This window comes from Antennarius striatus, chromosome 10 (assembly GCF_040054535.1).
Source record: "Antennarius striatus isolate MH-2024 chromosome 10, ASM4005453v1, whole genome shotgun sequence".
NCBI classification, from domain to species: Eukaryota; Metazoa; Chordata; class Actinopteri; order Lophiiformes; family Antennariidae; genus Antennarius; species Antennarius striatus.
The window spans coordinates 4,416,308-4,427,985 of NC_090785.1; the positions used below are offsets into that span (position 1 = coordinate 4,416,308).

The window sequence follows — 11,678 nt, forward strand, 5'->3', positions numbered from 1 at the left end:
CACACAATGAGGGTTGCACCTGTTCATGTGTCAACCACCTTGCTGCCTAATAAACTTAATGTTAGAATGCACCACCTAAATAAAGGCACATGGAATTTAGGTGTTCCAATTAAATCTGACAAACTGTATTAGCGCCATCGGGTTTCATTGTTTGATTGTTGTGTTGTCCAGGGTGAGTTCCAGTGAACCTGTAGATCAGACTTGTCGTGAAAATGAAGAACAACAAAGAGACCTTGAGGAGAGTTCCTGCAACACGGAGGGGGAGACCTCGCCGTCAAATACCAATCAGCATTTACAACAAAGCAAGAACGACACGCAGGTCTGTCAGACAAACATAAAACTGCACAAACACACACCATTAACTAATGTTTTGTATACATCCCAGAATCGGGATCATCCATCTTCTTGACATACAATAAGAAGGTAATAATAACAGAACAAAAACAATCATCGCCCCCTGAAACACCCACTGGAAACCTACCAAACACGACCCTCTTGGATAGCAGCATGTTTTCTCATCGCTAATCTCCTTCCGCTCAGCCTGTCTGTTCATTTTAATGCTGAATGTTAGATATTATTAGCACAGTCCGTTTTTGTGCTGCCCTCGTGGCTACAGTCGCTGAGGAAGCAAGAAGAGGCAATAAACAGCTTTATTAACATACTTGCACACAGACCAGTGAATATACTGGCAGGTCTTACCTACGCAGGTCATGAGTGAACAAAAGTCTAAAAGATACCTGAAACGAGGGGGGAGAAAAACGTTTCCCTGAACTTTGACCTGAGGGAATCAACCATATTATATAATTTTCACCCCCCACTGTTTTCCAGGGATGAGCGGAATCCGTTGGCTGTGTTAGTAACAATGAAAATCCAATCCCCTCAATCCTGCTACTCCCCATAAACCTCAGCAACTCTCCTCTCAGGACCTATTTTAGCATCCAGACAACAAGGTACAATAGAGGAAGTAAGGGCCAAAGAATGAGAGCAACAAACCACACTCTCTTTATGTAACAGTCATAATACCAGTGTGGCATCTGTTATCTGGTCAGTAAGTCATAAACTTTGAGTCATCATTCTGATTCTCGTTACAACTCATTTGTTCCATGGAGTCAGAAGATTCACAACTGTCCCATCCCAAGTTAACCTTTACTCACTCGGGTCGCTAAGGATTCATAAACATTTATCCTCCTGTGTTGATGTTTAGAACCTTAAATAATACATGGGAGTATTATTGTCATTCTGACAAAATGTATTCATTCAAGACAAGATGTTTGTGTTCATGCTTACGGTCTTCCTGTTGCAGGACTCACTGAACTCTGGTGCTACCCTGGAGGAGAGCTCAGGGATGGATCTTGATGCTGAGGCTGTCAGAGACGCTGAGAACAACATCAACACTGTCAGGTGAGCTGCTGTGATGGGCAGCGTGCTTTATGAGCCCTCATGGAGTTAAGTTTCATTGTTGGCATCAATATGTTCTCTGTTTCAGGCAGGACAATCACCCCTGTGACACCATAAGCTGTGTAAGTACCATCAAGTGGGGAAACATCATTGACCTGTGCCACAGCTTCCATCCACTCGCCTTCATTCTTTCCATTCATGGTTTATTTCTTCATCTCTCTCTCCAGGATTCAGGCTCATGCAAATGTGATCAGAACGCCAACACCAGTGAGAATGACAGGAACCATCTGTCGCCGTCCCAGCACATCTCTGGCCACAACCCCCACCTGCAGCTCTTCTCTGACAACCAATGGGAAGGTAGGTACCAACCCGGCTAGGCTGTCACTGGCTGCTGTCTGTTCACAGGAGAAGTTATCCGGTAGGCCGATAGAGAACAACAAGACACAGAGTACAGAGACTTAGTTTATCTGGTTTTCTCTTTTCATGCCCTCACAATCAATCTCAAATTCTACGGAATGACTGGTGGAAATATTTGATCTATCAGGCATCGTTTTGTTGTCATTAAAAGCGAAACACACATGAACATAAATTCTAATTGATTCACCACGATGCTCCTCTTCTCTACTATCTATTTGTTCTCTTTTCTCTCCACTCTTCCTCCTCCTTCCATCCAAACAGCGTCACCCCCCTCCCATCTCCACCTCCCTCCCATAGACTTCTCATGTATGCATCTCCAAAAAGAAGGCCCAGGTAAGCAGTTGATGTCTGCTGACACGTCCACCAGTCTACCCATCCCTCCTTTCATCGCCATCTTTTTTTTTTTTTTTAATGTTCTGTGGTTGTTTGCTGGTTTGAACAAACTACAGGAGGCTTCATTAATATCGTCTCAAATATACTGGCATGTGAAACACTCTTCTTTCATCCCATGTGATAACACAGCTGGGGTCCCCCTCCTCTTCCCTCCTGCTGAAGCATTCTGGGCGGATTGATAACGAAAACTTCCCTCTCTAACACATTTATTCACCGGACTCCATTTCTCTTTTATCACTCGTCTCATTATCTTTCCGGCCCTTTCTTTCACCTTCCTCTTTTTTGGGCCCCTGCTCATTAGCACAGCACTGACACTAAAGACATCCTTAATCAAGCAGTGAATGAGGCAGCAGGCTGCAGAAGAAGAAACTGATTTGCTCTTGATTAGAACAGGTCAACAGCCTCCTCCCAGCTACGCATCTTATTGTGCAGCATCTATCTCACCTGTAAACCTTCAGGCGTTCACTTTATCTTTTCTCTCCCTCCTCTCCTGCCCTCTATTTGCATTCCCCGATTCCCTTGTCTCTTCATTTCTTCCCAGACCCCGTCCCGGCTTTCAAATCCTGGCAGAACGACAGCGAGAGCGGAGAGGCACAGCTCTCGCCTCTCGCCGGTCGCATGGTCCCTCTCCCTCCGCTGCCCCTGGAAGAAGAAGGCGAAGAGGATGAGGAGGATGGAGGGCAAGAGGCCTCCCCTTCCTCTTCCCGCTCCCACCCTCATCTCCTGGCACGCCGCTTTCTGGACTTCGGGGCGCACAGTACGCAGCGATTTCTCCAGCAGGACTCAGACGCCACCTCGCCCACCAAAGCACAGAGGTACGATGAGTTCACGCCCAGCCGGCTTCTTCACCAGGACTGATCTTAGATGCTCCACAGGATGTTTGAAATGTGGATATTCTGTCAGATACTTATGGAGCTCATTCATTCTCATCCTCTGTTCCTTCAGGCCACGACGAGCTTCTTTCGGCTCGAAAGAGGCGATGAGAGGAGGAGATTCAGTGACCCACCAACTCACCAAGAAGCTCCAACACCTGAAGAAGAAAATTAAACAGTTTGAAGAGCAATTTGAGAAAGAGAGGAACTATAAGGTAAAAACACAACTGAACAACTCAGGAAATGATTATACTGACTGGGCTACTTATTAATCATTAAGACAATTTTCCTCCTCTCTCTTTCCTGCTCTCTTTCCTTCTCGCTCCTTTTTCCTGTAATGAATCCAATTTCAATCAGAGAGCTGCAATGTCACAAGTTTTATCTGTGCAAGTGTTTTCTATTGGGGTTTCACAGGGTTGACAATCTGAAACTCCTGTTTGATTGACTTTTTAAAGTCGAGCTCTGTTTACTGATGGTAAAAACCCCAAAATATTTAGTGAAGTGTGTGTAATTGAATCATTTCTTAACGCTTTGCCTCTGTGCTCCTGTCCCCTCTGCAGCCGTCTCATGGAGACAAGGCAGCTAACCCCAAAGTCCTCAAATGGATGACGGACCTCACCAAGATCCGCCGGCAGATCAAAGGTAGCCGCTCGCTCTGCCTCGCAGTCGAATGCTCGTTTGTGTGTGCGAGTCAGGGTTACAACGTCTGCGTAGCATCCTGTTCCATTCTGGACAGCTTGACCCTCTCTGTTCCGAGCCTTTGACCTTTGTAATAACATTGCATGTATGCACACAAACAGACACACATGCAAAATGCTAGGAGTTTAAGTGGCTCCCCTCCCTCCAGTGTGCCGGTGCGTCCTTGTGAACCCACATTCAGTACCTCTGCATTGAATTTGGTGAGGTGAAACAGTGGATCAGGCTGAAGAACAACTGGAAAAACTAAAGAAGTCTTGAGAAATACATAATCCATTCATTAAAAATTATTTTCAATCTTGGCCTTGTGATAAAATGGCCTTCAGTTCCAGTGAATGAGCCCAAACACAGGCCTTAGAATGTCGAATCCATCAAAAGCGATGTCTAAAAATCACCTCCTACACTCGGACGCGTCTCGTCTTATGCATTGTTTCACCATTTCGAACAAGTCGTCGCGGCTCTCGTCCACCTTCTCTGGAAGGTGGCGGCTCTCCTCACCGGAGAACGCAGCTGCCGAAAACATTTCTCTCTCTGTTTCCAATCAAAAATTGAAGGCAACAATAACCCGAGCACCCGCTCTCCACTTTCCTCCCTCCTATCGGCCAACCACCAATTGACTGATCGGCCAACCAGGACGCCAGCACCACCTTTTACCCAGAAGCACGCCGAGGCACCAGGCTTTGCTCCATTCATACAGACGCCACCATGCTCCCTCCTCCCCTTCCTCCTTCTCCTGCTCCTCTATCTGTTCACCTCCCCATCACACACTCACCCCCCCGCTCCACCCCTACTCAGGCCTGAGCTCTAGACCGTGTCACCTCAGTAAGTACCAACCCCTCAGTAAGTAGACAACACATACACTGCTGACAGGCGGCATTGTGAGAGCGTCCCGCTTTTCTGCCTTGGTGTGTTTCCTGTTGAGACTCCATGTTTAGTGTTAATAAATGTGTGAACAGCTTGTTTTGTTGTTGTTGTTTTCTTTTCACTATATTTGTTTTGGGGATTTTTTTTTTGTGATTATACAACTAAAATACATTTTTATGATCAAGCACTGATTATTTGCTGGAATACATCCAAAGTCCATTTTTATTTTCTTGTGAATAAAACTTCATTATGCAATTTAATATTATCCCAACATTGAGGAAAGTGTTTTTAGCACACAATTAAAAAGAAATCTGCTTTTAATATTTAAATAAAACCTGAAGAACTTAAAGGAAAACAAGCACACATGCCCCATACAGTCCAGTTAACGCGATTCATGATTGTGTCTTCTTCTGAACACACAGTTCATTGATCAGCTGGAATGAATATAGACATACTGAAATATCCAGCAGGCAACAGTGCGGTGTTTCATTCGTGTCAGTCGGACTGAGTCAGGGCTGTTTCTTGGTCTAGCAGTGTTCAGGAACACATTTGTTGTGGGTGTGCATCGTGTGTGACATTGTGTGGTCGATGTTGGGTCTCTCGTCTCGATAGTTTGCTGCTGTCCTCGTTTTGTGACTGGCATACGTTAACCTCTGCTGTAAACTAGTGTGTGTGTGTGTGTGTGTGTGTGTGTCGTCTGACTGAGGATGTTCACCGTCTTCTCGTTCTGTATGCACCGTTCTTGTCCCTGTTCCTCCTTTCACTCTTTTCTCCGTCTGTAACCCCTGTTCTCCATCTCCTCCTTTTCCGTCTCTTTTCTCATCACCGTGTTCCTCCTTCCCCCAGACGCCAAACAACGCGCGGAGATCGAGCTCGGCCCCCAGACTCGTCCACGCAGCAACACCTTACCAAAGAGCTTCGGCTCCACGCTGGACCAAGGAGCTCACGATGCAGTGGAGGTCAAAGGTCCACGTCCCACCAGAGAGGAAACACTGGACCTGATCCAGCGCAGGGTCAAAGGGAAGAGGCAGGAAGACGGCTGGCCTGACGACATCAAGGTTTGCTGCAGATATATTTGTATTTAGAGGATGGCCCTTCACGCCTACAGGGGTTTACTGTTGGGTGGGTGGAGCTTTGTGGTTAGGAAATGCTGTAGTTCTAGATTGTTTTGCCCGAACACGTGAAATAAGATGAACGATGTCTATCACGCACACCCTGTACCATCTCCATAGTAACAGGAACCAGTTTAACCAGTTACATTTAACCAGTTACATTTAAAACATGAATGCATGATCGACATTAATTTTCATTCGATAAAAGATGAAACGGGTTACATTACTTTATTTATATATAAAATTATCATCATTATTATTGATTATATCAAAACTTTTTACCGTTTCTCTGTAGAAGATGACCAAGGAGCAGTTATCGTCTGAGAAGACGGTCCTTCAGAAGAACCTGCTGCACTACGAGGGTCTGCACGGCCGACCGGTACGTCACCACCGTCCTAAAAGACGTCCGCCCCATGAAACAAATACATCCGTTTCAAACTTTTTCTTCCCCTCCCAGGTGACCAGAGAGGAGCGTCTGGTGGTGAAGCCTCTCTACGATCGCTACCGATTGGTCAAGCAGATGCTCACCAGAGTCAGCATCACGCCCGTCACAGTACGTATTCGCGAACACAACCTCGAGTCGAGCAAACTCACAATGCAAAGCCGTTGTGTGACGAAACTCAAAGAAGTGTCACAATCATCATATCTACTCAGAGTTGTTTGGTTAGTGCCTCCAGCAGCCGTTGTGATCAATGCGTCTTTTGTGAAGAAGAGAATGTTCGGTGTTTTTTGATGCAGTAATCCCTCTAACATGTTTCCTGAATGCAGCCGTTGAGTAAGTGTATGTAAATAATGCAGGGCAACGTGTGTGTGAGTGCACATCGATGGAAGACACGGAAAACCTCCATTTATCTTTGTTCACTGGCTTCACTTTGCACGATCGTGTTGTAGAGAAGAGTAAATTAAGTAAAACACATTTTTATACAAGAAGCAAAACTGACAGTTCTCATTTTAAGTGACGGATCAGCAAGAAGACTGTCAGATACAGCGGTTTGTGCACACATGGATGCACGCAGTGGGTGCATCTGATGGGCCAGCGGCACAGAGATAAGCTAATTTATGGCCTCATAGATCACGCTGTGAAGCATAACCGCCACGGCCGCCTCGTGGTGACACACAAGTCTGTGGATGAATGATCTGGTGGAGGTGTGGAGGCCTCACACACACACTTACCCTTCCCTCTCTGTCCACCAGGTGTCTCCCTCCAGTAAGAGGCGAAGTCAAACCCTCCAACCAATCATTGAGGGGGAAACTTCACATTTCTGGGAGGAGATCAAAGAGGAGGAGGAAGATGAGCAAAAAGAAGGAGGAGAAGAGGACGGGCACGAGGAGGAAATTGAGGAGGAGGAGGAGGAGGATGAGGAGGAAGAAGAGGAGGAGGGAGAGAGTAGTGGTGGAGAGATGCAGAGCTCTGAGGTCATCATGGCTGTCGACCTCATGACCCCTTCGGATGGACCAATGAGGAGCCAGAACCAAGCCAACAGACAGAGCGACTGTCCAATGACAGCCAAGCTGGAGGAGGGGTCAGGGAGGCTGGCGCTGGACCTACGACTATCCAGCTCCAATGCCTCGTCCATGTAAGACCAGACACATACACACACACACACACACACACACACACACACACACACACACACACACTTGTGCTGATTTTACAAGAATTATTCTGTCAGTCAGGAATTGTGCACCCTGTCTGCATCCTCATGTTTCCCATCATCTTCCAGGCCAGAGCTGCTGGAACAGCTGTGGAAAGCCAGAGCAGAGAAGAAGAAGCTGAGGAAGACCATCCGAGAGTTTGAAGACGATTTTTATCAGCAGAACGGAAGGTAGGTCAAAGGTCAGCCCATCGGCGGAATGAATGCACACATCCAGATGCTTCCAGGATAGTTATCTTCAGCATTAGATTCGGATCAGTTAACCCGTGTTCCATGTCTTCCTCTCCTGCTGCAGGAATGTGCAGAAGGAGGACCGCGTGCCGATGCTGGAGGAGTACAGGGAGTACAAGAGGATCAAGGCGAAACTCCGCCTCCTGGAAGTTCTCATCAGCAAACAGGATTCCTCCAAATCCATCTAGACACGCCCAACCGCTCCACCTCGCACTCCCACGATCAATGCACACTGCTGCATTTAACACTCGAGCCAGCACATCACATGACTCCCCTGGCGGTCGGTGTTAACATGAATGGAGACGCTGGCGACCGCCGTTTGGGTCGCTGCATGTATGTCATAGACGAAGCTGAATTAGAGCGACTTGCTGTTGCCTTGTGACAGTATTCTGATCTGATCCGCCATCAGCATCGACACTAATCCCAAACAAATCGCACATGTCTACACAGAAAACATCTCTAATGGGTTTTAATATTTAATTGGTCTGATTTGCCAAATCAGTTTTGGTGGGGGGAGTGAAGATTTTCTAAAAAAATTTTAGCTGCCTTTTAAGTTCCTGAAAATTTGCTCCTTCTGTGATGGAAATACTCATCGGTGAGCGAGATGCATTAAAGCACTGAAAAACCTTTAAGGAAATTTTAAGCATTTTGATCGCTTTAACATTTACACCTGTTTGATCGGCGCGTTATCGATCTGCCATAACAAACATTTTCTGCCTTGGTGATTTTAGAACTTGGTAATTTGGACTGATTTTCTTGAATCACTTTAAGAAGTGATGGATGATGTGTTCTTACACTTCTCCTCCATGACATGGATGCAGCACCTCCTCCAGCACCACCTGAAATCACTCCATAAACTACAGCTGATCTCCGCTGCCTCATCTGACTGCATATCGTTTGTTTGTTTATTTGTTTGTTTGAGTGGAATCGTCATCCCACCGGTGCCACTCAAGACTCTGCACTCGTCTTCTCATTTCTTTTGACATCTGCAAAAGAAAAAAAAAAAAAAAACTTAAATGACTTTTTCATTTCAAGAACTTTCCTCTTTTTTTCCTTGTTTGTTCGTGTTTTTTTGTTTGTTTTCCTTTCATGCTGAGGAATCTTAGCAGACAGATCAACAGACTGCCATCTTAGAGTCTTGAGGTGATTCTTTAGCCTCATGACGGATTTTAAAGTCCATTCACACGTTTAATAACCAGTTTGTGTGCTTGTAATCTTGGAGAAAAAAAAATAGAAGATGTATACATGCGTGTTAGTGACACACTGCTGTTCTAGTTTTTTCTTGGATGAAAAAGAATGTCGTATTCCAAGGGAAGATGAAAAAAGAGTCGTATTAACTACCAGTGGGAAAGTTTCTGATTCATTTGTTTCTCTTCTCCAGCGTTTTTTTTAACTATTAAGGCAATATTTGTCAGGTAGGAGTTAAAGTTGTGTAAAGAAATGCTACTTTTAAGTCACCTTATGTAAAAGCAGCGTTGAGATTGGTCAGATTCCGTTCAGGACATTTCTGGGCGTGGATGGGTTTGACTGTTGATTTTATCCTTTGGTTTTTCCACTCATCTCCTCACTTCTTTGGCTTTTCCAGCATAGATTGGTGTCGTTTCTGAGGGATTGTGGGTGACGAATACCCAAGTAGAGGAGCCAGTATTTGGTGCTGCTGCTTTTCTGAAAGCATGCTGGCTCCAGTGGAGGGCTTTTGGTATCGCCACATGAGGGACGATACAGTCGGCAGCTGCTGTGCAGCCGATGCGACTGTCACTGAGAGTGACGTTTGACGGTACCGATAACGGCTGTGTCCAGTCAATGAGGTGCCAACGTTGTCAGCACTGATTTTCACAGAGAAGCTCATCTGTCTGTGGGGGCCACCCATGTGTTTTCACGGGTGGCGGCTTGGTGCCGTAGTTCTGATTATTTGTAACTCAATGCCCACAAAACTGAGAGACTGGCAGTGAACGCAAATATTAATTTTAAAAAACAATCCCTGTTGGGGTTGTCTTTGCCGAATCTGTAGTCCAAGTGGATTTTCATTTCCTGCTGGCGGGTTAAATGAGGGCGAGTAAGATGTTTAGTTTCAGGCGTACTGCATGCCAACGCGCTCGTCCTCTTCGTTCTTCTTCTTCGTAGAGGCCATGTTGTCCTGTATCAGATAGTACTGAAGATTGGTCACAGTGTGATTTGAAACGTGGGATGAAGACGTCCATCCTGAGCGACGTCGCTTCCCACCAAAGGGGCTCATACTTATGCTTATGAGACATTCAAGGGCGATACGAAAAAGCAGCACTTGTCTTGGAACGATTTAGATGTAGAATGGAAAGCGATTGCACTCGGTTGTCCGCCAGCAGACGTGCCGCTTTAAAACCTTTCTTTTTCTTAAATTTGTTTCATTTTTTATTTTTTTATTTTTTTTTTTTGAACGAGTCAAGTGTATAACTTTTTGTGAACGCCTGTTTGAGGGAGGATGCAGTTTGTTTGGCAGGACTGTAAAAGTTGGGACGCTTGATGTTTGAAAAAAAAGATGATTTGCACAGCATTCACAGAATGCAGCCCTTTTGTGTTTTGTCACTTGTATTTCTAAAAATGAAGCACTACTTCTATAAAATATAAATATATACTGTACATAAAAAACACCTGAAGGATTGAATGTCAGAAATATTTAAATTATTGCAAACATTAAGTTTGGCCCCTTTGGTTTCACTATATGTGTGATGCCCTGAGAATGTTTTTTTTTTTATTATTCTAAATATTGCTATTACTATCATAACCATTACTTTGTGTGATAATAACAGTAATCATTTTCTATCTACTCCAAAGTGTAAAACCAGCTGTAGAAACTAGTCTGGCACTGTGTCGCTGATCAAACATGAACCTGCTTTTCTCTGATTCTTTTCGTCGCTCTGTGTACTATAAGCTGTTAGCAGTACTGTAGTAAGCTTGCATGGCAGAAGAGAACATAATAGTATGAATAACATGATGTATTGTTTCTGTTTTTTGTGCCATGAAGAAGCAGCAATAATAAAAGTTCACTTGGAGGTTTTTTTTTTTTTTCAGTATCTGGTGAAGATGGTGGGATGGAATTTGGGTGTGAATATTTTGTCTACGGTCTTGTTTTTCACAGCCTAACTCACTGATCGTGTTCTTTCACCACTGTTAGGATAATATTCACTTTGGCCCTGCTGAAAAAACCAAAAGAATTTAACTTGGAGGACGAACACTGATTGTGAAAAGCCGGCGTTATATCTGAGAACATTCCAGTCGTAATCATCATTCAGAAAGTGGAAACAATTCATCGTCAGTCTCTGAAGGGCTTTTCTCTTCAGCGATTTCTTGGGCATCTCAGTTTTAAATCAGATTAGTTTCTCACTGTGAAACTGAGTGGTACAAATTAAGTGACTCATCCTGTGTGATCTGTAAATGTACCTGTCTATAGCCGTGGATGCAGTATGTTTCATCTCCCCCTCGCCCATCCAGCATGCATGGTTGTTTGTCGCTATCACAGATCCTTCTGGAAAATAGTTGATTTTACTTTCAATTGTCTTTAGCTTTAAAATTTCAGAGTTGTGTGTGTTTAAGAGTTAGTAATTGGACACTGACATATTTGATGTGGAATTCTGCTCCAAAATTCCCCTAAACCAGATGTTTTTCGCTTCCTCCAGGTGACCTACATGTGATAGTGTTTTATCACGTTAATATATTGTATGTATGTATCTATAAATGTTTTCTTACAATGTGAATGCTTCTTGTCTGTTGGTTCTTCACTAACAAAAAGGATGAGAGAATACAATCAATAACTGACATTTAAAAGTGAAAATAAAACATTACCAGCTTGCCTCCTTTTTTTTCCCCTCTCATTCTTGGATCTAATTTTTAGATTTTATTTTTATTTTAATACTAGTCTGCGATTTGTGCATTTAAAGTATAGGATGAATTGTATTTTAATGAAAGTTGGGTGTTGAGATGAGATCAAGAAAACCTTTTAGCTGCTGGTAGTTTTCCCAAACATATACAGTACTGGGCGGCACGCTGCCGCCTCACAACAACCG

General features: G+C 44.3%; 1 protein-coding gene across 5 annotated transcripts in view; it reads left to right on the forward strand.

Moving 5' to 3' along the window:
• The window catches only part of fam13b (family with sequence similarity 13 member B), a 50,853-nt gene extending 39,381 nt beyond the window's left edge, over positions 1-11,472 (forward strand). The window contains exons 10-24 of one of the 5 annotated variants that reach the window (XM_068325306.1): positions 172-319; positions 1,304-1,401; positions 1,487-1,520; positions 1,626-1,755; positions 2,077-2,148; positions 2,750-3,023; positions 3,154-3,295; positions 3,641-3,722; positions 4,410-4,598; positions 5,487-5,698; positions 6,048-6,131; positions 6,210-6,305; positions 6,947-7,329; positions 7,477-7,578; positions 7,703-11,472. In XM_068325306.1, coding sequence (XP_068181407.1) covers positions 172-319; positions 1,304-1,401; positions 1,487-1,520; positions 1,626-1,755; positions 2,077-2,148; positions 2,750-3,023; positions 3,154-3,295; positions 3,641-3,722; positions 4,410-4,598; positions 5,487-5,698; positions 6,048-6,131; positions 6,210-6,305; positions 6,947-7,329; positions 7,477-7,578; positions 7,703-7,826 — 2,170 coding nt within the window. In that variant the 3' untranslated portion in view covers positions 7,827-11,472. Of the gene's footprint in view, positions 1-171; positions 320-1,303; positions 1,402-1,486; positions 1,521-1,625; positions 1,756-2,076; positions 2,149-2,749; positions 3,024-3,153; positions 3,296-3,640; positions 3,723-4,409; positions 4,599-5,486; positions 5,699-6,047; positions 6,132-6,209; positions 6,306-6,946; positions 7,330-7,476; positions 7,590-7,702 lie in introns of all 5 variants that reach the window. The other 4 variants (XM_068325308.1, XM_068325309.1, XM_068325307.1 and 1 more) reach the window with 4 other exon arrangements.
• Positions 11,473-11,678: the final 206 nt, after the last annotated feature.